Source organism: Buceros rhinoceros, unplaced genomic scaffold (assembly GCF_000710305.1).
Source record: "Buceros rhinoceros silvestris isolate BGI_N320 unplaced genomic scaffold, ASM71030v1 scaffold9992, whole genome shotgun sequence".
Classification (NCBI taxonomy): Eukaryota; Metazoa; Chordata; class Aves; order Bucerotiformes; family Bucerotidae; genus Buceros; species Buceros rhinoceros.
The window spans coordinates 42,434-65,180 of NW_010397143.1; the positions used below are offsets into that span (position 1 = coordinate 42,434).

Sequence of the window (22,747 nt, forward strand, 5' to 3'; positions counted from 1 at the left end):
CTTCTCCGTTTGCGTTTCTACGTAGAGCTTTCATTCGGGGTCAGCAGTAAACTACGCACAAATACACTCATCCCTAAGCCTGAATTTTGTCTAAGCAAAAAACTAAAGCCTGACAAAGCTGTTCAGCCTGCCATATATCCATCCACCTCCTACTGCAAATGTGACATTTCATACAAAGTCAGTGTTTTCTTACATTTACCACATGGTGGCATTGAAGATACAGAGAATTCCCGCTTCCAAGATCAGAAACCAATATAGTACAGCACCAGCCTTTCAGTCACCAGCTATTGACTTCTTAAATGGTAACCCAGACAGATTGGCATCCACCCCAACAACCTTCTCCCAGGAAAAGAGTGTCCACTACAGGAGTGTTTGGACCCCATGCTTACTTACATATATAATGTTTTTATTGTTTCTACTGACCACGGGCTGATACAGCGAGCTTGCATTGAAAGTTTGCAGGAAAGTTCTGGTCTGTGGGCTAATTTCACCTCCCAGAGAGGAGGAGAGAGTGTTTCTCCCTGCCTTGCTCTGTCAGTATGAGGTAAAAGAGGGCACAGGGAGCAACACATTTTCATGGTGAAATTTCCCTTTCCTGCCTCCAAATGCCAGTGACTGGCAGAATAAAGAACGGATCACAGTCTGCACAAAAACCTTATAGGAAATCACCCGCTGAAAGGTTAGGGAGCAGGTCTCAGATCCCTCCCAGCCTGGGAAGATTGGAACCCACATCCACCAGCTCCTCCAGTCAGAACTGGCACTGGAGGCAGCAAGAGAGGAAAGCAAATTTGGGAGCCTGCTGCACTCTCTGCTACACAGCAGCCCTGGATGCAGGGCTTTGCTTTCAGGAGCACTTCTTGGCTCTTCTCTTTTTTGGCCATGACTGACTGCTATGAAACGCATAAACAATGCAGACGGAGACCCTCCTGCCTGCAGAAAGCCACTTACTGTAGAATATACTTTGCAGTATGCAGAGAGGTCCAAAACAGCACCAGGACAGACTGTCACTTCCAGAAAAACCTGTGCTCAGCAGAACCGGGGCTTTATGTTTTGCGTTCCACTTCTTTTCATTTATTCCTGTCACCTGTATGTAGGCAGCAACAGTCACTTCTTAGCTAGGGCTTGGTGCCACTTATGGTCCACCCATCCTTTCTGCTCACATGGTACAAGCAGGTAACCCAAAAGCCAGCCTCAAAATATGACCTGAGTCTTTGTCTCATGCTCAGTGCACGCTCAATTTTCTACTCTGCACTCAGACGCAGAGCTTGGAGCGTGTCTGTCACCATCCGGCAGCACTACAAGCCTTTGCAAATAAGACCAGAGTTATATTCTGTTCTCAGTCAGATTTTACCCAGTGCCTTAATATTTCCACTTGTTTTGCAGGGCTGACAGTTCCACCTGCCACCCATTTCCTCAGTAACACATCATCTTATTTGTCCTCCTCATACAGAGGAAACACTAATCTGTCTCTTTGACAAACTTCGTCTCTCCATCCATTCCTGCACAGTCATTTTACCGTCTCCTGCTTCAAATTAGCCAGAGCACCACCTGCCTCCAAGCACCATTTCTAACTCATCAGACTCATTTCCCTTTCAGACCTTGGTCCAGACAACGTGGCTATCTTGTCAAAACTCAGAGCATGAATCATTTCTTGATGACTAGATTGTATCTCTGTGGAGGCTGAGAGGATGATGCTTCCCACATGCTCAAGCTATAAGGACAGATCATCTGGGCTGTTTCCTCCCTCCTTCTCCCTGTGTTGTGTGGCTTTCCAAAGGCAGCTGTGTGAAGTCATAGCCAAAAATAGCGCTCAACGTTACAATGCTATAAAACATATGCTAATGAAATAACAATTGGAAAACGTTCTCCTGCAGCAGGACCCTCTGTCAGCCTGAAGGGAGAGCTGGCAGAGACCCCACATCTGGGATATCTGGTTTTCTGCACCCCTGGAACAGTCCTAAGAGGAAAAAAAACAGTGGAATTTCTTCACCAGGCTGGACCGAGGTGCTTTAGCAGGCTGACACGGCAGCGAGCGTATGTGGGATCAGCACAGCAGCAACGTATAAAAAGCAAGTTTTGCTGTGCTTTCTAGGCTTGAGCACTGCAAGGCTCATGGCAGCAATAGAGCAGCGAGGGAGCAACAGCAGTCGGCGTATCTCAGCCCCAGCAAGCCATGGCTCTGTGACCTGTGAGTCAACATGGCCACGTCTGGCGCTTGGCATTCCCATGCCAAACCAGTGGCCAGGCAGAGTAACTGAGAAGCCTTGTACTAAGTTACAGGCAACAAAATGTGAGCACAAGCTAGGGAGACAAATTACTGATCAACTACAGCCCAAGCCCCTGAGAACTCATGTCCCTTCCCAAACACCGCTGTCACTAGCTGCAGCGTCACTGGATGTGGCTCACACCCACACAAATGTCCAATCTCTCTTTGACACTATCTATTTACTTAACCTCAACCACCACTGAATGAGAAATGATCCTGATGCACCATATCTCGTAACGGTCCATTGGGAGGTTGTATAGCCTTCTCCTGGAGAGCAGATATGAAAAAGGAGTCGTTGTCTGACATGGTCTGGAGGCTCCTGCCAGCCCACAGACACAGGCGTGTAGAGGAGCCCAAATCAACTTTTATCCACGACAACTGTGCTTGTGCTTTAACACGTCCATGCAAGCTCCCATGTGCCCTGAAGGGAGATGAGACCTCTGCTGCATGATGCATGGCTCCCTCTCATCAGGCCCTTCTTTCGGGTTATATAAGCTCTGCGCTGCTAACACAAATTGGGAACACTCCTCCTGAACATGGATTTTCTAGGGACTCCAAAGGAACAAGCGAAATAAAATTAAATTCACACTCCTGTAGCTGTCACCATCAGGCAGAGCACTCGTGGCTTTTAGTTTGTAATTTTAATGGTACAGTAAGTTCCAGCTCCTCTAAACATGCACGTCTGGAAAAATTGAAACTGGTTATATTTAGCAAATTTCTTTCCAAAAATCTCAAATCAAGATTCCTCAAGGGCTTGCTGCCACCACGTGGCTGTTTTAGGAGGCTGTTTTGCAGCCATTAAACCCGTGTTGACTGTGGCATAAACACACTTAATATCTGATTTAAAATTCTGGGTTAAAATAACATCCCATAATCAGGCCAGGCCTTCCCAACCCGACACCCACATAAAACCTCTCTGCCTCTATAATGCAATTACTCTCTGGATGCCATCATCTTGGCATCCACTTTGCCTCTATTAATTCATCTGCTGGGAGCTGGGTGGCACCTCCAGAGCCGTGTATAAATCTCCTCCCAACGACTTTGCTTCTTCGTGGCCTGTATCACTGATGTTCCCACAAACAACCCTGAGGTTTTCTTCCTGTCTTTCCCTGAATACGGAGAATCCACTCTTTCTTGGGAGCGGATAAGTCCAAACACCGCCCTCTTATAATGTAAATCCTTCTTTGGATCAGTATTTCTATGATACTGGAAAGACATAAGTCAGTTGACAAGTACCCTGACTTTACCCAGACACGGTGGCTGTGGAGCTGGAGGTGGTAACCGGGAATTTACTCTTCCTATTGAAGTGGGTTTGGGACAATGAACATTCAGTTAAACAAAACAAAACATTTTGTTTGTGGTTTAGGATGTTTCTTTAAACTTCTTTTTAACAACACAGAGCTAAATTCGGCCTCATACTTCCTTTCAGAATAAATAATTAAGGTTTTTTCTTTAGAAAAAGTTGGAGCAGACTCTTTACATAATCCATTGGTATTTTTCAGAAACTATTGTCAATTCAGAAGCAGTCTGGGTCATCTTAGCACTGCACAGTCAGTGGACAAAAGGCTTTGGAAAGAAGATTCACCAGTCTCAACTCATAATTAAACCCTCTCATTTGTTGACCCAACCAAATCAAGACAAAAGAAAGGCTGAATTAACACGCCATCTATTCTGGGCACACACCGATACAGTCCAGCATCTGTTTCTCCTGCAGGACAGACAGCAACTTGCATTGCTCTAATGTGGTTTTTCCCTGCCTCAAATAAATGGTCTTGAGTCTGAGCAACAGCACCTAGATAACTTGCTTTTCCCTTTTCATTGAGTTATTAACTATTTCAGAATCTGCAAAGCAAGACTGCACCAGCTGAGTTTTCACACAGTTATAACCAAAAGTGAACGTACTGCGGAGATTTGAGGCTTGCCCAGAATGCAGAAACTATAAACTAAAGACCTGGGCTCAGACAAGCTTGACAGCAATATATATTATCATTTCCCATGCTCCCGCTTTATGTTTCTTTCCCTTTTTTAATTCTGGCTCCCCAAAAAGAGTCTTCACAACAGGTGTATCCCCTCTATAAGCATCTGTTTCTTTGCACTGAAGTGTTCTAACGGGCTTCATTGAAAAGCAATCAGACACAGCTACACATACTCTCGCTATCAGAAAGAGCCAGTCTGTCCTTTCATATGGCTTGAAAAACTTCTGCTAGCTCTCAACATCTCGAGTCTGAAAACAGACCTAAATCCTTCCTTGAAGCTCAGCTGCCAACACCAGCTCACGACGTAAGTCAGCTGTGCTTTGAGCTGTTTGAAAATTCAGCCTCTTCAGAACTAGCCCAGAGAGAAGACACCTCTCCTTCCCTAGCCCAGGGCCAGTGAAGACACCTGATGACCCCCAGTGACTTACCCAGCTACTGCAGGGTAGACTTGGTCTGCCTTGTGCTGTCAAGACGACTGCCTTCTGTTGACCAGCACACTGCTGCATACCGTGGCACCAAACAGCCTGGACACCTTATTTGTTGTATATGATCCTCTCGATACTACCTGCTGGGGAATAGAAAGTGCATAATATTAACAAAAAAACCCCTAGAGATGGTGTCATCAGCAAGTATTAGCTAGTGGTGACAGTCAAATAATTCTTCCCAGGATGGTATTACATTGCCAGAGGGGTGAGGCTGGTACTTGCAGCTTCAAGATGAATTTTTATTATAACACCAGTGATGGCCACTGCTTAAGGTTACCCTCTACATCAGCATCACAACAGACAATACACACAAACAAAATGTGTTAGCTCTTTTGGGTAAAGATGCTGACAAAACATCACGCACAGTCCACGAGAGGTGATTTCCCCTTCAGCAGCTCCCCAGAGGCTGTAAGTGTGTATGAGCATGGAAGGACAGTGTTGAGCAGTTCATCAAGAGCCATTGTGATGCCTCCACCTGCAATCATCCCCCACCCTTAACACATAACACACCTGCTGTTTTCCCCCTGGCAGGAGGACTACAACCAGCTGAGACCCCTGTCCTACCCCAACACAGATGTGTTCTTGATCTGCTTCTCGGTGGTGAACCCCGCCTCATACCACAATGTCCAGGAGGAGTGGGTGCCCGAGCTGAAAGTCTGCATGCCCAACGTGCCTTATGTCCTCATAGGAACACAGGTAATGCCTCTCTGGGTCGCCGCAGGGGGCTCCAGGGTGAATGGGCTCCTACTCCACCCCAGGGCTGGCTGGAGGCCGAGCTCTGTGGAGAGGTTTCCTCTTTAACTTCTTATGCAAAGTGCAGCCAGACTTTCCCATTAGAGGAAAACTCATGGAATGGGAAGGGAAACCAACATGCAGATGTCCCATCATGCTAGTCACAACTGGAAAAATTCATCCTATCTTTTTTTGTAAATATGTATAAATGTGGCAACAAGGCATAAATAACTATATGGAGAAAAGATTTCTGACAAGCCTTTAGTGAGGGTGGGAAAAAACTATCAAACTCTGTTGTTAGAATTAGAAGCTAAAATTCAAACTAAATTTTAAGAATGGGAATAATTAACCAAATGACTGACTTAGAGATGTGGAAATGAAACAGCCTCCCCCATGCTTTACATCAACATCATAATTAGGGACTCACCGTGTAATAGTGGATGTTAGACTAAATGATCAAACCACTTTATTCTGGCTTTAAAAGCTATGAATCCATCAATCAAATACAAATGCTGTTTAAACATGGGTTTGCTTCCAAGACAGAGTGTGGCTAGGGACTGTGAGTAGTAGGGATATGACTCTGGAAAATGTCCAAACACTGGACAGTAACCTAAGCCACGTTAGAGAAACAGATCAAATTCTGCTCAAAAATCTTCATGCCATAGGAAATCATTCAAACTTTGTTTTTCGCACTGGAATAATCTAAACTACCCATTTTAAAATAAAAGCATTACCCTTTGGATCACACGCTGTGAAAACTGATGGGTGTGAAATGCCAGAATGCTTCACTTTGATGTTTTCCATGGAAATACAGGATCTTGTTTCAAGTCAGTCAGAATGAGCTGCATCTGTCTGGCCTGTCAGGGTGGTTTTTCGGGTGATGCAATGCAGGGTCACAGCAGCCTCCCCTTTCAGTGTGACTCAGGCTTCCACCAACGCTTTCTAAGGCACATTGTGAGCGCCATTGAGAACCACATCTGTACTGAACTGCAGCTGTCTGAGCCCTGGCCCCATAACCTACGAATGAGAATTAAGTCATGTTAAACAGAAAACTGTTCAATAAATAAATAAATGCATGGAAAATACACATGCAATTCATTTCTGAAGTATCATCTGAGGCCAGGAGGACAGATACCCTTGTGCAAGGGCACGGCTGTGGGTTCGTAAAGCTGTGAATATCTGCCTCAAGAATTACAGCAAGGGGGTACTGAACACAGGGTTTGTATGTTTTCTATTAGATTGACCTCCGGGATGATCCCAAAACTTTGGCTCGGCTGCTTTACATGAAGGAGAAACCACTCACCTATGAGCACGGAGTGAAGCTAGCAAAGGAGGTAACAGCTTTTTCTGAGGTCCCGTGAAATCGATTGATCACAGCTTTCCACTGGGTTTGTTTCACTCAAAGTGAACTCCTCTGGGGAGCGTTGGTTATTCCCAGCCAGAGGTTAAAGCCTCTGGTCAAACAGGCTGGCCCCAGACATGGATTTTTTTCTCCTAAGCTCTAATGTTCTGCTGAGATACCCAACGGAGCTCTAAGCAAAGCAGCAAGTTACACAGGGCGGTGGGTGGCAAATGGGCAGCAAAACAGATTTTACTCCTTACTTTACCTGTCAAGTGATTCTTGTTCAGGCTTCTGCCAGCAGGTGCCTGTGCAAACCCCTCTCTGCAGTCACCTCTTTCCACAGTTCCAAGCAAGAAAAAAGGAACTCACATGGTTTCTGTGCACCAGAAGGTAGCAGGATAGAAGCCCTCCCCCTCCCCAAACTCTGAAATGTGGACACCTGGATCCAGCCAATTCCACCTTATGTGCTGCAGGTGCTGCTAGAGGCCCCAGTCCTCAAACACTAGCAAGAACATCCCTTAGCAGAATAAGCAACAAGGTTGCTAAATAAGCTGAGGCTGGTTTTCTAGGCCCCTGTGTGTTATACCAGCACACCTAGCAGACTCTCATCTCAAGATGATGCTTCCCAGTTCCCAGGAACCAGCTGGAAGCCCTCCTCCAGGCAGCAGCTCCCTGGCATCACAGGATACAGGACACAGGGGTGACAGGTCAGGGAAAAAGAGCCAAGTATATGAAAGGGCTCAGCTAATGACCCAGAATCTCCTTGAAATCCCCTCAGCTGCATAGACAGGAGACCAAGCTCCTGGTCTAGCAGTGGAACATGGGTGCAGCTCCCCCCTCTCTCTCTGGAGGGTCAAGAAGGGAATTTCTACTCCCCATTAACCACCTGTGGTAAGATACTGGTGTTGATGCTCATTCATGCTCCTTTGCATAGGATGACCACCTGAGCTTCTCCCTTAATCCCACAGGCAGCCAGATACAAAGCAGAGCAAAGACCAGCCCCCTTTCTAAAGGTCTGGGCTTCCCTCTGTGGCGGGACGTGTATGCTTGTATGGTAATTCTGGAACAGGGTCACTCAGTCTCTCCCAGCAGTGGGTACTCGGGTTTTCTCTCTTCTCTTTCAGATCGGAGCACAGTGCTATCTGGAGTGCTCAGCCCTCACACAAAAAGGCCTTAAGACTGTCTTCGATGAAGCAATCCTGACCATTTTCCACCCCAAGAAGAAGAAGCAGCGTTGTGCAAAGTGTCACAACTGCTGCACCCTTGTGTGAAGTCACTTGGAAAGAAAAATAAGATGAGTTCAATGAAACCAAGCAGGTTAGAGAGGCAATGAAGGTCACATGCAACTGAAATGGGGAACATGACCAGAAAGGGATCCTTCATACCCAGACACAGGGGTCCTCTGTTCTGTGAAACCTCCAAGCTGTATCACAGTAGGCCAACTCATGTCTATGTGCTTTCCTAACCCTCCCGATTGTATGCAGCCTGTTCCCGCTAAGGCAGACTGCACCAAGCCAACAGAAACCAGGACACCTGCTCCTGCTTGACTCCTTACCTTAGGAATAAGGTGAAGGCGCCGTGTGGAAAAACAAAGAAATAACGGTGGTAAAAGAAACAAGAGAAACTCCATTTGTGGCCTTAAGCAAGGAAATTAGGAACCTGCAGTACTTAGGAACTGGATCTGAAATGACTGAAAGCACATGGAGATCTGTAGAAATCTAATATGTAAGATATACACTATAGGTAGGATGTACTTTAAATTACTTTTCTTTTATAAGACTTGCTAGTTCAGGATATACTTTACTTTGTTCAAACCACATGGAAGCAAAGGTGGAGTGATTCCAGTTTGTTTTCACTTCACGGTGAAACTTCACAGCGTCAGGATGTTGCTGCACCCAAGCTATCAAAATGGATCAACATTTACCTCCAGACTTAAAGAATGTTCTTACAACAAAAAAAAAAATGCAAATAACTGTATTTTTACAGCAGAATGTTCAGGCTGAGCCATGTTTCCATAAGCCGGGAATGGAAGAACAGAGTTGTAGCATTAATGTACTGAAACAAACTCTGCCACCAAAGAATATTGCCCTAGATGTGAAATAGCAGCATGAAACAATCTCCCTTCCAAACTGAGAGCATGAACAAGACACATTGCCATGGCAACTGAAAATTTACCTTATAGATCAGCTGGATTTCTACATCTCACCCAGCAGACAAAAATAGCAAAAAACCAAAAAGCCAAAGGTCATATACAATTCAAGTGCTTTAAGGTGATCCGATTGCCTTAAGATTTTATTCTTTTTAAATGGAGTATATCATGTAAAAAGACTCATCCGAGTGGAGTTGTAAGCCTGTTGATTTATTGTAGTCTCCCTCCTTCCTCTCATTACTTCTTTCTCTGCTCCTGCTTTTCCATCTTCACTACTGTGAGTGCCGTTGAAGTTGCAGCGTGGCTGCAGTCCTCAGGGTGAACTTTCACACACGTCGCACGGGACGGGCTGCAGCCACCGGCAGGAGGTCCAGACCTTACGGGAAGGGGAGCTGCCTATTAGCTCCTTTTGTTGTTGAAGAAAGCGTGCCTTTTCGCTAAAGCCTCTCCAGGGAGCCTGTACTTTTGCACATCACAGCAACACAGACACTCAGAGGTGAACTCAAAGGGCGTCTTGTTTCTTGCATCCGCCTTCGGGTACTCTGTCAATGCCATGAGATTCCTCATTATGGGTTTAATTCCTCAAGCAGAAAATCACAGTGCCAGCAATTATAGATTTCAGGACCTCTGATGTAACTGCAGTGTCTGTAGACACTCTCTCCAGAAGTGCTTGGAGTAAGCAAGAAACGGCAGTGCACCGGCCCAGCCCAGGGACACGTTCCCTGCACACACACCTCGCCCCACCCCAGGGGACCACCAGCCCACTCCTCTCCAGAAGGACACCACCACGGCTGAGCACACACTGGCAAACAGTGATTAGTAGTGAATGGTAGGCTCAGTGTGAGTAGGAGCAATTAGTGATTTCATCAGGACCACAAGAACTGCACCCTTGGCCCAGAGAAGGAAACAAGCATGACACAGTGCCCAACCCTGCAGTCATCGAGGTCTGTGGATCCAAGCTCCTCCTCTAGCACAAATCCAGTGTACCATGGACACCTACAGAAACCAGCTCTGACGCCCCAAAACATTTCTGGGTAGAAATCAGCAGTTCCCTTGATACAAGCAATCTAATTCGAGGCAAACACCCTGTTGCTGTTACCCAGCCAGCTTTCACCCACCATCTCTTCCCTGCTGCACGCAAGCATGGGTGAAAACAAAGCTGTGCTACATCAAAGACAGACAAAAGAACAATTTCCTCACTGCTGGCATTCTTTGTGCATATTTTATATTTGGGTTGATTGTGTCCCAGCCATTTGCTTCAAATGGACTGGCTGATATAGCACAGCTCGGAGCAAGGACAGTGGTGAAGCCCGGTGCAGGAGTCCATGTCCCCCCACAGAGGCTGTGTTGCTGTCCCCAGCTGGAGCAGGAAGTGTTCACACCTCGGGGACACTGGCAGTCAGCTGAACTGTAACATGCAAAGAGGTATGAGGGGACCACGAGGAAAACTAGGAGTGCATTAAATAAATAAATATTTAGGTAATGTTTGTTGGCTCACAACACAATTAGATGTCCACTGAAACCAAGAAAAAAACCCTTTTGACAGATTTCAGAGAAAATTAGAGATTCTCTGTGCTGCCACTTCAGTGGAAATAAAATAGGATGATTGCTTTGTTTTAGCTCATGTAGGTTGCTGTAGAGCACTAGCCTAAATACGAGTCTCTGGTTAAAGCAAGTGAGGACTGCTTTAGCTGAAGCACAGAGCAAACACTCAGGTTGGAGCTGCCAGATATTCTTAGCGCTTCACAAAATACAGAGGAAATAGAAACCCAGACTGACAGCTGATCTGATCATAAAATAATGAGCACACTGGAAAAGTGCAATACAGCATTCCCAGCATGCATCGGAGAAAGCCACAAATAACCAAATGACATTTTTGTGTGCCACCGAGTATCAGGGGTGTCTGTTAATACTAATGGGGTGGCAGAGGATAGGCAGGTAACATCAAAAATCAAATCGGAAGTTGTAGCATTACCATAACTGCAGTGGTTTGAGGAAAACTAACTAATAAGCATATGGTGATGTAGAGGCTAAAATGCTACTGTCCTGGTGTATGAAACTGCAGCGCCCTGCACAAGTCATTGCATAGCAGCAAAGAGAAAAGTATTAACATGCACACTGAAACAGTCAAGAGTAACCAGGGTTTTATTTTCACTCTCAAAACCAAGCCCATCAAGTTCGTGAGGCAGTCAAATTTCAAGTCTTTCGAGCTGACTGTGATGAAAATTTGACATCTGGGAGCTGCAAGGGAGGGAGGGTGGTCACAATCCACTGAGAAATGGCCTCTGCACTCCATTTGTTTTTCATTTTGCTTCCAACAAAAATAGATGTTTTAAAAACAGCCATGGTTAATGCAGGTCCCATAAACTTTATTCCTGCGTTAGGCTACGCACACACTTACCCATGAAATGTGGCGCTCACTCGAGGATCTGCCCCATTACACTGTTGTGTGGGGAGGCAGGAATAGCAGAGGGCAACAAGCTTTAGAAAGGGATTGTGGGCAGATGTAAGAAGATTCATTGACTACCTGGCAAGTCATACCTAATACCTCTTCTAAAAGCCAACAGATGGTGTGTGAACAGGCAGCAAAGCTTATTTTCAGAAATATCAAAACACCAGACACAGTGCAAGCACAGGCGTAAGGCAACAGATATAAACTTCAAGTTTTCAAGCACCATTAGTAACAAGAAAAGAAAATCGATAAAGGATTGTCAGGTGAAGGAGATGGGTTTTCTCACTGTAAAATGAGCTAGAAATCAGACCCTGATCTCACCTCCAAAGGAACACAGTTAGGAGAGTCGAAAAGGCTATAAACCATCCCAGCAACCTATTTGACAATGTCCTCTTAATGCAACTGATGTCAAAACCTTTCCTGACAGAGCTAGCTTTGCTAGTGCTCTGCTAACATTCCAAAAGCACTCACAGCTTAGAAGAAATCTGCTAGAACCTGTAAAACCCATCTCCTTTGGCATCTTCTGAAACCTCAATGTTCTGTTAACCCGAAGTTGTAGTTTCAGAGTTCCCAAATGTTTTTCATTCAAACTCCTGCAAGGACATGCTAGAGATATCAAATATTAGAGAGAGAGCTCAAGACATTAGAAAGTTATCACATTAAAACAACCTACAGATGCCTGCTCTCCTCAGAATGCTGCTAAAACCCCAGGACGATGGAACTGGGGCAATCACCGCTTCCAGCATGACCTGAAGGAGGCCCCACAAAGAATTTCAGTTTGTCCTGTGCCTCCCAGAGCTCAGAAAAGTTGGCGGAGGAGGGGAAAGGGGGGCAGTGGGCAGAATGCAGAAACAAAGCTCTGACCCCATGTGGATCCATCCAGGAGCCTTTGATCAACTGGGTATAAATCCCAAGTACTTGTATCCTCCAGGAATGACAGGTAGCAGTTCTCAAGATGAGCTCCCCCTGGTCATCCTATGTGCCAGATGCCTCCAGACCTGTCTCTGCCCTGTAAATATCTACCATTACAGTAGTATGTAGCTTATGAAGAACAACCAACTATAAGCTCTGGCTTCACATTGCCTTGAATTAGGCATAATGTGAATCTTTCCCTCAACTTCCACACAGGCTGGTCCTGACGCAATTCTTCTTCTTGCTGGTGGGAACTGCAGAATTCACTCCAAATCCAGCATAACGATCAAAACAAGCATTTCAGCAGCTGTCATTGATATTTCTTACCTTTTTCCCCTTTCAAAGCACTGCTTCAACCCAAAATAGGCACAGGATTAAATATAGTGCTGCATCTTAATATGCAAAAAGTCATTCCAACTACTTTTATTAAGGGGCCAGATTTTGGCAGTCTTCCTCATGCTGAAGAACATGTGACTTCACAAGGAGTTGTCTCCAACTTCCTCATGTCTCCTTCCCAAGGACACCGCTCATGTAAATGAGGGAGACTGAACAGGGTCACTGGTGACCTGCTGTTGTAGTTAATGTATAACATAGTCTCTTGGAGCTGCTCTAGTGGTGGTGGCCTGTGTCCCCCAAAAAGCAGCGATTCCCCATTCCCTGTGCACTGTACAAATCACATGGTGTTCTGTCATGCTCAGGACCACAACCTGCCTTGTATCTGCCCTCTCTAAGGAAGCATTGTAGAGAAGACCCAAGAAAAAGCTGGGAAAGCAGACACACCTTGGGCACGCTGTTACACAAACCAAGCTGGACTCCCCCAGAAACAATCACTGCAATGCGACTCTAGGCAAGTGGCTAAAAACCCACCCCCCGGGTGGGAGAATCACTGTAGCAAACAGAGAGTAACAGGGAACAAATATTTCATCACCAGTGACTCTCTGTTGAGAAGGATGCATGGGCTTCACTTCCCACCCACAGCAAGCTATCAAGATCACATCCAAGATATTGTCTCAAGACTCCAGAGACCAAATCTAAGAATCCTTCACAGGAGCTTAGAAAAGGTTGCAGAGATTCTTGCAGACAATTTCTATTGCTGCCTCCCCTCATCACACCCTACCTCATACACAGCAAGTGATTCAGTGGCCCATTACACCAGTTACACGTGTCTAGCAGATGGATTTTCACCATACAAACTGCCACGTCCTTACAAAAAGGTCTCTCTGATTCAGACACAAAAGATGCCCATTTGCTTACGTAGCTTGCTTACAGTCTGTGATGTTTTCTGTAGCATTTTTTCCCAAGTGGCACAGCAAATGCCTCTTGATTCACCATAGTGAAACTTCATCTGGATTAAAAATAAATTACTATGGAGTCGATCTGCCTCAAACCAAGCTTGTTTAAAAGCACATTTGTCTTCTCCAGCAAAGCAATCAACATATGCTCATGGTGATCCAGGGACCACTTGTTCAATAAACAGGTAGAATGCAGGAACCTGGCTGCACACACCTTTCTCCCTGTATTTTCCTTTTCCCTGAAAAGGATTTCCAATGTGTTTTATCCTACCTAAAAAAACAAATCTGGAAATAACAGAACATTTTCTTGGTTCACAACTCCATAGGGCTAGAAGAGCATCTGCTGTGACAGCAGGTGAACATGGAGCGACCAACGTCAGATAACTTCCAGGCACACTTGAGCTCTGCGTAAAAATTAAGACAAATCTTTACTATACATGTTTATTTTCCTCTTAGTGAATAAAGACCCTCTGAAAGCGGGAAAAAGCCTCCCACTGATTTTGGTAGTGGCTTGTGATCTCAGCTGTCAAAAACGAAACACAAATAGAAATATTTTTGCATTGGAAAGTTGGGAGAAAAACACCAATTAGATGTAATGAGTGCAGTAGAACAGCATCTACACTTCTGCTTCAGGGGAGAGCTGCAAAATCAGGGCCCAGAGCTACAATTAGTCAGCTTGATCCTAAGACTTAAATTTCATTTTAAGGTGTTAAGGGGATGCCCATAACTAGGGTGAAAAAAATATATAAAATTCTCTTTTCTTTGTTTCAGTTAAAGCTTTCAGAAACATGTGAACAAGAATCTATTTTTTCTGGGCAATTCCAGGAACCCCACCAGAACTGCAGAAAGAGTCAGAACCTCACTGTAAGAGGAAAATAAGCTCACAAACCCATATTAACTGCTGTCAATATGTTTAACTTTGGAAATCCCTTTAACTTTGCAAATACGTTAACAAAAAGCACGATCCCCTCCCCCTTTCCAGAATGTGCAGACCGTGATGCAGTGTTTGGCTGCTTCTTCTAACTATAACTTTGGGGTGGGATTTTCAAAGGTGCTGCGTGATGGCTCCATTTCAATTCTCCTGAAGACAATGGAAAATTCAATGGAGTCCACATATGACTAACGTGGGAAGCATTTGAGAGTCTCTATGTTTCCTCTTTTTCTACCCTTTATTGTGGCTGACCAAGCTTTAAGCACACACATACACTGAGCCAGATCCCAGAATCTTTTGTACCTTTTGGCTGCTGGCTGTGGACTCCCGAAAGAAGTTAGGCATCTGGAGACTTAGCTGATCTGATCAGTTTGGACACCAGATCTGTAACTCCTCGTTTCAACCACCGAGGCTGAAGATGAAAATGATTACCTTAACAGTGTAATATTCAAGGTATCTTTGCTGAGTTTGATGCTGCACTCATTGCTGTCACTTAATTTCATCTCATCCCATTCAGGATGCCAGATTTAATTTTGCCTTTGGTTTTGCCAAAGATCGGTTTGCGCTCTCACTTGATATCAGCTGATGAACTTTTACACTGATCAGGGGTTAATGAATTCAGAGTAAACAGTTGTTCCCAGTCCACAGTTTCCAGATCTTCCAACAACCATTACTTGTTCTGATAACATGTAGAAATTTTTGTCTGATGTCTGTCAATGTAGTTTGGGTACAAGCCATATCCATAGTATGACTGTCATATCGTTTCTCCCAACATTTTTCTCCCAAATAGGCAGCTGCTCTCACTGCATTACTGAACTGCCTTGTCAGTATGGAGTAAATGAGCCCAAACTTTCCCCCAAACTCATAAATATTAATTCATTAATTAGCAATAACATAAAGCTATGTCAGAGGGGAAAGACACTGGCAAAGTCTTCTTCACTCAGGAGCAGAAGTGATCTAAGGTGGTGAGCCCAGATTGCCAGGTGGGAAATTCTACAGAGCAGGGTGTCCGTGCTGCCCCAGCAAGTACGGCATGAGGCTGGCAAAAGGGCTCGGAGGTGCCTCCATGGAGTCACACCAGGATACCTGAGGCTCAGCAGCACCTTGAGACTGGGAGAGCTTCAAAGAAGGCTGCAGAGAGGAGCAGGAAACAGGCCTGAATTGTCCTCAAGGATAACTGAACCCAGTTTAACCTGTTATGATGTCAAATACAAGCATTTCACTGCAAAGAGATTCTCTGCTGCCCTGAGAACACAAGACAAGAAAATATCTTTCTTTCTGTGTAGTACTTCAGCAATACTTAAAAGTAATAGTGCAACAAGTTATTCTAATTGAGTCTGTGAAGCAGATGTAATGACCTCGGCACCCATCAGGACCTAACACATCATTAGCCAGTTCTTAGCAAGTTAAGAAAAAGAGTTAGTCACTTCACTTGATGTGAGCAGCTGAATGTTTCTCTCTATAAAGTTGCTGCATACAGTATTGCTGGAGTATGGGGCTGGTAAAACCAAAGGATGAGTTTTAAAACACTATGTCTTACTTTTGTGTGGTATATCTTTCTTCAAAGATTAACCAAATCTTCAGGATTCCTGCCAAAGCAATACAATTTCAAACCAAGGCAATTCAGTTTTCCAGTGATTATGTTTTGCATAGTTTAAAAATCATGTAAACAGTATTAGTTTCCTATTTACAGCACATGCCTCTGTACTCTTTTGCTTATCCTCTTTTAAACATGTAATTATTGTATATTGTAACTGCACATTAATATCGTCTATTGTACATAGTTTATTTTAACACAATAAATGTGTTACTAAGTATTTTGACAGCATCATTCTGAGAAGGTGTGGTGCTGTGTTTATTTTCCCAGATGATGCCATATATCTCGCAGGACATTTCAGGTAGGAAAACACATAGAGATGCTTTTGGATGGTCCTAGAACTTAAGGCACCTTTCAGGGCCACCTGTAGAAAGTCAAATAGGAGGTGACACCACAGAGTTCTGCTCATCTCAGGCATGTTCCTCTCGGGAAAATGTTGCTTAACCAAATCCTCTGCAGCCTGGAAACGTGGGAAGGTGGAGATGTGGGACCTGCAGGCCTGGCTCCCTGCTGTCACTCAGCCTTCAGCTCTTTCCTCCCAGGGTATCCCTCAGTGATTGGCTTGGAGATAGTTTCCCATCTTCCACCAATATTAAGGTGGTTAGGTCATTGCTCTTTCAGATGGAGCTTCTTTTTTTTTTTTATTTTCATAAGGTGGTTCTTGGCATTACTGTCTGAGGTCTCCCCTGACATATCACAGCATCATAAGAGGATTTTTTCATCCCGTGACTGAATATTTAAAGTGGTTGGAGAGAAGAGAGTGTGTGGCAGCCTAGCAGGCACTGGAGCATTCTTGGTAAAGCACTTAGGAAAAGCATTAGCCCAAGCACTAGGAGTTTTGACAGTGCTTGTTACTCCCTGACAAACTTCACACGTGAATAATAAAACCCTCCAACAAACCCTTGCTGATGGCAAGGGGTGATGAGCTGTGTAACCTTTGGTCCAGCAGACTGGGCAGGGAGAAGAGAAAGTGAAATGTTTAAAGGGCCAAAGAAATGACATGAGGAATGACAGCTCTTGAACGCTGGACTGAAATCAAGAATGTGACTGGCTCCAGTCTTCAACGGATTCAGTGTGAAGACGTGAATCTTGTTTAAAATTCAAGAACAATTTTTTAGATGCAAAAAAAAAAAAAAAGACAGTGCCCAGCTTTTCAGTACGTTGGTTGCAAGACCAGAAGCAATCCCATTGACCAGCTAGTCTGGCTAGTCCCAAACTAGGACTCTCAAATCCCACCATTCCTAAACAACATCCCTAACACGGATTGGGGTAAAGCAAGATTCACCAGAGGAAGGCTCTTCTGGGGTTCCTGCAGCTTGTGAAGCTCAGCAGGCTTCACCAGCCCATGCCTGAGGCACTCCCTGGCAGAGCAAACACAAAGGGTGGCAAGGTCTATACCTCATAAAACAGGACTGCAGCCCAAATCCCTGGCTGCTATAAACGGCCACATCCCCAGAGGAACCAGGGGGGCACAGCATGCGGCCTGGAATATGTTGGATTTACTGGCTCCTGGAGGAAGCTGGTATTAGTCACCAGACTGTCCTCGGCCAGACTTTGTCTGGGAAGAAGCAGCATGGAGCAACTGCACATCCAGGGTTAACAAGGTGCCGAATGCATCCTCCAGAGGATGGAAACTCCTAAACTGCTGCCTGCTAAAGCTGGGAGGGTACAGCGGGAAGGATGCCTCTCTACAGCCCTCATGTTTTCACATTTCCATGAGGATCCGCTGCTGGCTGATGTCCGTGTCAGGATATCGGGCGAGACAGCCCGTTGCTCTGACCTGGGGTGGCAGTTCCTCTGTTTTCATGTGAGTACAATGAGAGCAGGAGGGAGCTGCCTGTTCCATCCATGAAAGAGAGATCTAGTCTGCAGGAAACACCTCTGGGGAGGCTTCCTCTCTCCCTCTCACTGTAACTCAGATTTGAAGATGGGGTAAAATATACTGATTTCTGACACGGTCAGTCTGCCTGGACACACCAACTACAGCATGGGAATGAGGGGAGCTGAACTTACAGAACCAGTGGACTTTTGTTACCATTATCTAACAGGAAAGTAATGTGAAAAATCAAAGGACCAAATGACTGGGACTATTGCTGTTCAGGTTAAAAGAGAGAGAGCCAACCTGAGAAACTGTGCGCTATGCAGGACACACACAGGACTCGTCAAGGGACCTGACAGCCTGTATGCTCCAAAACACACCAGAGAGGAAAAAAATCAGCTGTTATCACTCCCAGTGTCCAGAAGGGAAACTGAGGCACAAAGCAACCCACTGATTTGCCCCTCCTCATGTGGCACATCTATGTCAGAGCCAAGAGCCAAGTACAGTCCCCAAGTTGCAGAGTCCCCAGGCACAGTCCAGTTGCACCTTCTCCTTCCTGAGCAGGCAGCCACAGCCATCTCCCTTCTCACAGAAAGCCTCTCACTGCAGCAGGTATTTCAAGCGGGGGCTGCAGAGCTGTGAATGGTTCAGTGGTTCAACACCGAGGCTCTGCAAAGGAGCTTCTCTCTCGCTCCCTGCTTTGCAAATACAGTTCTCCCAGGGGAGTCAAGTTCTGCTTGTACACATAGAGCAAAATTTCCTTCCCCTACTTTTAGGCAGTGAAAGTTACGCTGGATTAAACGTGCAGTGGCAAAGGGCTCTTCTAAGAAGCCGAGGTTGCAGTCTGTGAGGATTTTTGTCTGGTGCTGGTGGTCAGTGTCTAGGTGAAGGGGACAACAAATGTGCTACAAAAAAAAGCAAACCAAACCAAACCAAAAAACACAGTAGAGTATTTCACAGGAGAGATGAGATGACGTGAGATGAGACAGGCTCTGTGACAAACACTCCTTGAACACTTATGCACCAAAGACAGAAGGGCTGTTTAACTGCTTTGGACAGGTGGAATGGTGAGATTTCACGCCAAGGTGATGAAGATGACCTGGGAATGGGCTTCTCATGCTCTGAACTATGTGAGCTGTGTTGACTGCAGGACATACCACCCCAGCTGCAGCATAAAGGGTGTGAAAACCAGAATACCTGGTTGTAAGTACTAAATTCAGTGGCAATTTAACAGGATGAAGACCTAGCAGGGTAACAACTTCTGGACAAAAGCCCCAGATTTGCAATTACCAGTAGCAGCAATGAAGTCGGCCCCTTGAAAGCCACTGTTATGTGCTCACACACAGAAACCCAGCAGAGCTGGATGAAGAGGTATGTCCACCAGTCAAATGGGTTGGTGGGTTCTGGCATTGGCTGTACTTTTTCACCCACGGCAAATCCATAGCATCTCCATTCACTTTCGCTCTCCTCCTTAACAGACCATCTAGAAGGATTAGCTCGGTTTCGGTCAATACACCCTTCCCTCTCTTCCACCACCCAGTCTAGCTGCTACGCCATCAATCAGAACCCTCTTTCACACCCTCCAGTGTTTTCTTCGGATCACTTGCCGAGGTTTCTACTATACCTGGGTACAGCCCATATTTCCTGTTGGCTGCAAAGGAAGGATGTTTACCGCTTTCTAACCCCGCTTCTAATGCTGAGACTGTAACTCAGACAGACTCCACGAGAGAAATCCAGTGAAGGAAATTACTTCACGTCAGCATCAAGATGTTTTGCAGGTGTTCACAGCTCTGGCAAAGAGTTTGTAGGAGCTTACACATATTCTACATGAGAAACCTCTATGCATAAATAAAGAGGGACACGTTGCTTTAAATTGCTTTCATGCTACAATTTCGAGGTTTATTCAGGACATAAAATAATTTGCAGATTTCCTATAATGGTTGTGATACCAGTTAGAACAGTAACAGAGGGATTGTGAGATGGAATTTGAAACAGAACACAAGGACTGTTTAAGGAGCAGTTAAACTCTCCATCAGCAGAAAACTTCCTGCTGTTCTTTGACCCAATGCCTCTACTCAGAATTACAGAAGGCAGGGTGACAAAATCGCCTCCTTCCTACTCAACCACAGCACAGCTTTTACAATTCCACCAACAAAAATGAAACAGCAACTAATAAATTACAGGTAAAATTAAATCCGCCTCAGAGAACAGGTCACATGGGGAGGTTTCAAGCATGCATCCCTGGATATGAAGGCAACTGCATGCAGAAGACAAGACAAGCTGGGGAGAAGGCAGATGCTACTCCCTGCAGCGATTCTCTCCCAATGGCTATCTGAGAAGGCGTCTTTGTTTTGCAAGCTCCTATGAGCCTCTCCTGCTTGGTAAATCTTCCTACTTTCACATGATTTTCCATTTTGTTCAGGGGAGAAATGAGGGATGAACAAGGATCTGTCCTCCTGCAGGTGGGAGCCAGAGGACAAAGACACTTGCGTGGCTGTGGTCACCAGGGGGCTACTGCAGCAGCTCCCGGGTGTCCCCTAGTTTGTAAATAGTGTGTCTGAGGAGGTGTGAACCATCCTTAGGCATGTCTGCTCTCTTTCCTGTCCTGGGCTTGTCTCACCCACGTTGGCCACGTTACCGGCCACTGCACTGCTGTTCCGTGAGCATGCCTGGCTGCCCCCCAGCTCTGGGAGCATCCTCAGAGGAGCAGGTCTCCATGGAGCTGAGCAGCACAGGGGAGTGCAGGAACACCCTTCATAGCCCGCTCGTTCCCACCACCTCAGTCAGGGGCTTGCTGAAATCAAGCCATGATCATCGTGTTTTGGCTTGGTCCCTCTGTCTCTGGAAACTGCCATGAGAGACTCCTTGGGCTCTGCAGAGTCTCACTGATTCTATAGGAAGTCTGTTCCCCTCCTATCCCTGGACAAAAACAGATGGGCAGATATGCACTTCTGGTTTTACAGATGTAATGTGCTTCTCTGTTTTTTTCAAGGAATTGTGAGGCAAGATTTTTTTCCAACAGAATAGCTCCAATTAAGTAAATCACTGAAATTCATGCTTATCTCTAAAAGCCCACTGTTATTAAGCAAAACACTTAATCATGAGTTTAAGTACTTTGCTGAGTCAGGTCTGAGCGTGCATTCACCCCGATTTCAAGGTAGCAATCGTTTCCATTTCATTGGTCTTAAGGCCTTTTCTTTGTCTGTTATTCCTGATACACCTCAGGGTAAGAAGAACTAACAGTGGGGGTGAGGTGGCAGAAATGTTGGTAACTGCATTTATATTACTGGGAAGAAGCTAAAACCTGAATAAAGATGCTGTTCCAGAGGAGGTCATGCCTTTGTGGCCCATTTCCAGCCCCCAGTGACTGTTTAGTCCATGTGCACTTCCTGCATAAAGACAGGTCACACAGTGTGAAAAGCCTGTAAGGAAGGAAAACTGCATCAATTTTTTTAACCACAGGATTTGCCATTGTAAGGCTGTGTACTGCGTTTCTACAGCAATAATGCTTTGAACAGTATGAGGAGAGGGCATTAAGCCTCATCTGCCCAAAAAACTCAATGATTAGGAGCATTATAGGGTGAGATCAAATTCTGGACTGACTTACACCCTTGGTAATGCTGGAAGTACCAGGGGTATGAAGCCAGGGAAGAATTTGGCCCCTTCTCGCCTGACCTGGGAAAGGAGAGCTCAGGCAGTCTCGCACTCGGTTGTGGCAGTGGAGCAGATGTCACAGTCACAGCGGATGGCCACCGGGTAGGTGTAGAAAGGATCCACGTCAGGGGCACACTTGGGCAGCTTCACCGTCATCATCTTGGTCTCATTGTAGGTGCAAACACGGTGGTAAGACTCGATGTAAGGCGGTTCCAGCACCGGTCTCTGTGGGGGGAGAAATGCTGGCCTCAGGCAAGCAAGACAAACACCTGGAGCCCCAGTTTCCTCAAGGGGATTAAGGGCAGATAGGGGAGCCGCTGGATCAGGTGGAAGGGGCCATGGAAATAACTTTTAGGTTTCATCCTTCAACACTTGCCTCTTAGAGCACTGCCATGGAGGAGAGTGGGTGTATGTGCGTGTTTCTGTTTGTTTAAAGCATAAAGCTCCAATTAAAGCTGCTTGAAGGCAGACAAAAGCCTGTCCAAAAGGCTGGTTTTCAGCTGGATGTTAGTGTTTCAACCAAATGCGTGTGTTTCCAAACAGCAGATGCTTTCCTCCAAAATAACTGATTTTCCATCAAGGAAAACATGTTCTGCTGGAAATCCTTCTGTGTGCAGGAGATGCCTAAGAGCAGAGGTGCATCCATGTGCCAAAGAGCTGGTATTTTTTCTCAGCCAGACCAGTCTTCCCAGTCAGGCGGCACATCCCACTAAGCTCAATGGATGTACACCATGGGAGATGCACTCAGCACAGCAGCCAGAATAGAATTCTGCAGTTCCTCCTGAGAAAAACAACTTGCCCAGAGACCCCAGCCATCAGGAGACAGCAGGAACCTGAAGGCCCTGGAACACACGCTCCCACATGGTATCACAGTGGTACTGCTTTTGCTGAAAGGTGAGTTTTTCCTCAACAGGGGCACCTTTTTTCCAAAGACTCCAAGAAGGGACAGCGCAAACAGGAATGGGACATCCTCTCCTTTGTACAGATGGGAAACAGCCTACGGTAACACAGCCAGGAGACATTTTAATTCTTTTCTTTCTTCCCCTCTGTGCTGTGTAAAGAGCCTGCCCTGGGAACCACGAACGATGGCATGGAAAAGAAGAGATGCAGTGTGTTACGGGTTGAGGGTCCGAGGTATCC

General features: G+C 45.6%; 2 protein-coding genes across 2 annotated transcripts in view; one reads left to right on the top strand and one right to left on the bottom strand.

Annotated features, from left to right (window-relative positions):
* Positions 1–8,385, top strand: part of RHOJ (ras homolog family member J) — a gene marked incomplete at its 5' end in the record, with an annotated part of 8,733 nt that extends 348 nt beyond the window's left edge. The window contains 3 exons of the mRNA XM_010146139.1: positions 5,259–5,423; positions 6,698–6,793; positions 7,926–8,385. Of these exons, the coding sequence (XP_010144441.1) occupies positions 5,259–5,423; positions 6,698–6,793; positions 7,926–8,072 (408 nt within the window). The remainder of the gene's footprint in view (positions 1–5,258; positions 5,424–6,697; positions 6,794–7,925) is intronic.
* A 13,258-nt stretch (positions 8,386–21,643) lies between these two features.
* GPHB5 (glycoprotein hormone beta 5) lies at positions 21,644–21,832 on the bottom strand (the record flags this gene model as incomplete). Its single annotated transcript, XM_010146140.1, has 1 exon — positions 21,644–21,832. A coding segment is annotated over one exon (189 nt), but the record flags the coding sequence as incomplete, so codon positions are not given.
* Positions 21,833–22,747: the final 915 nt, after the last annotated feature.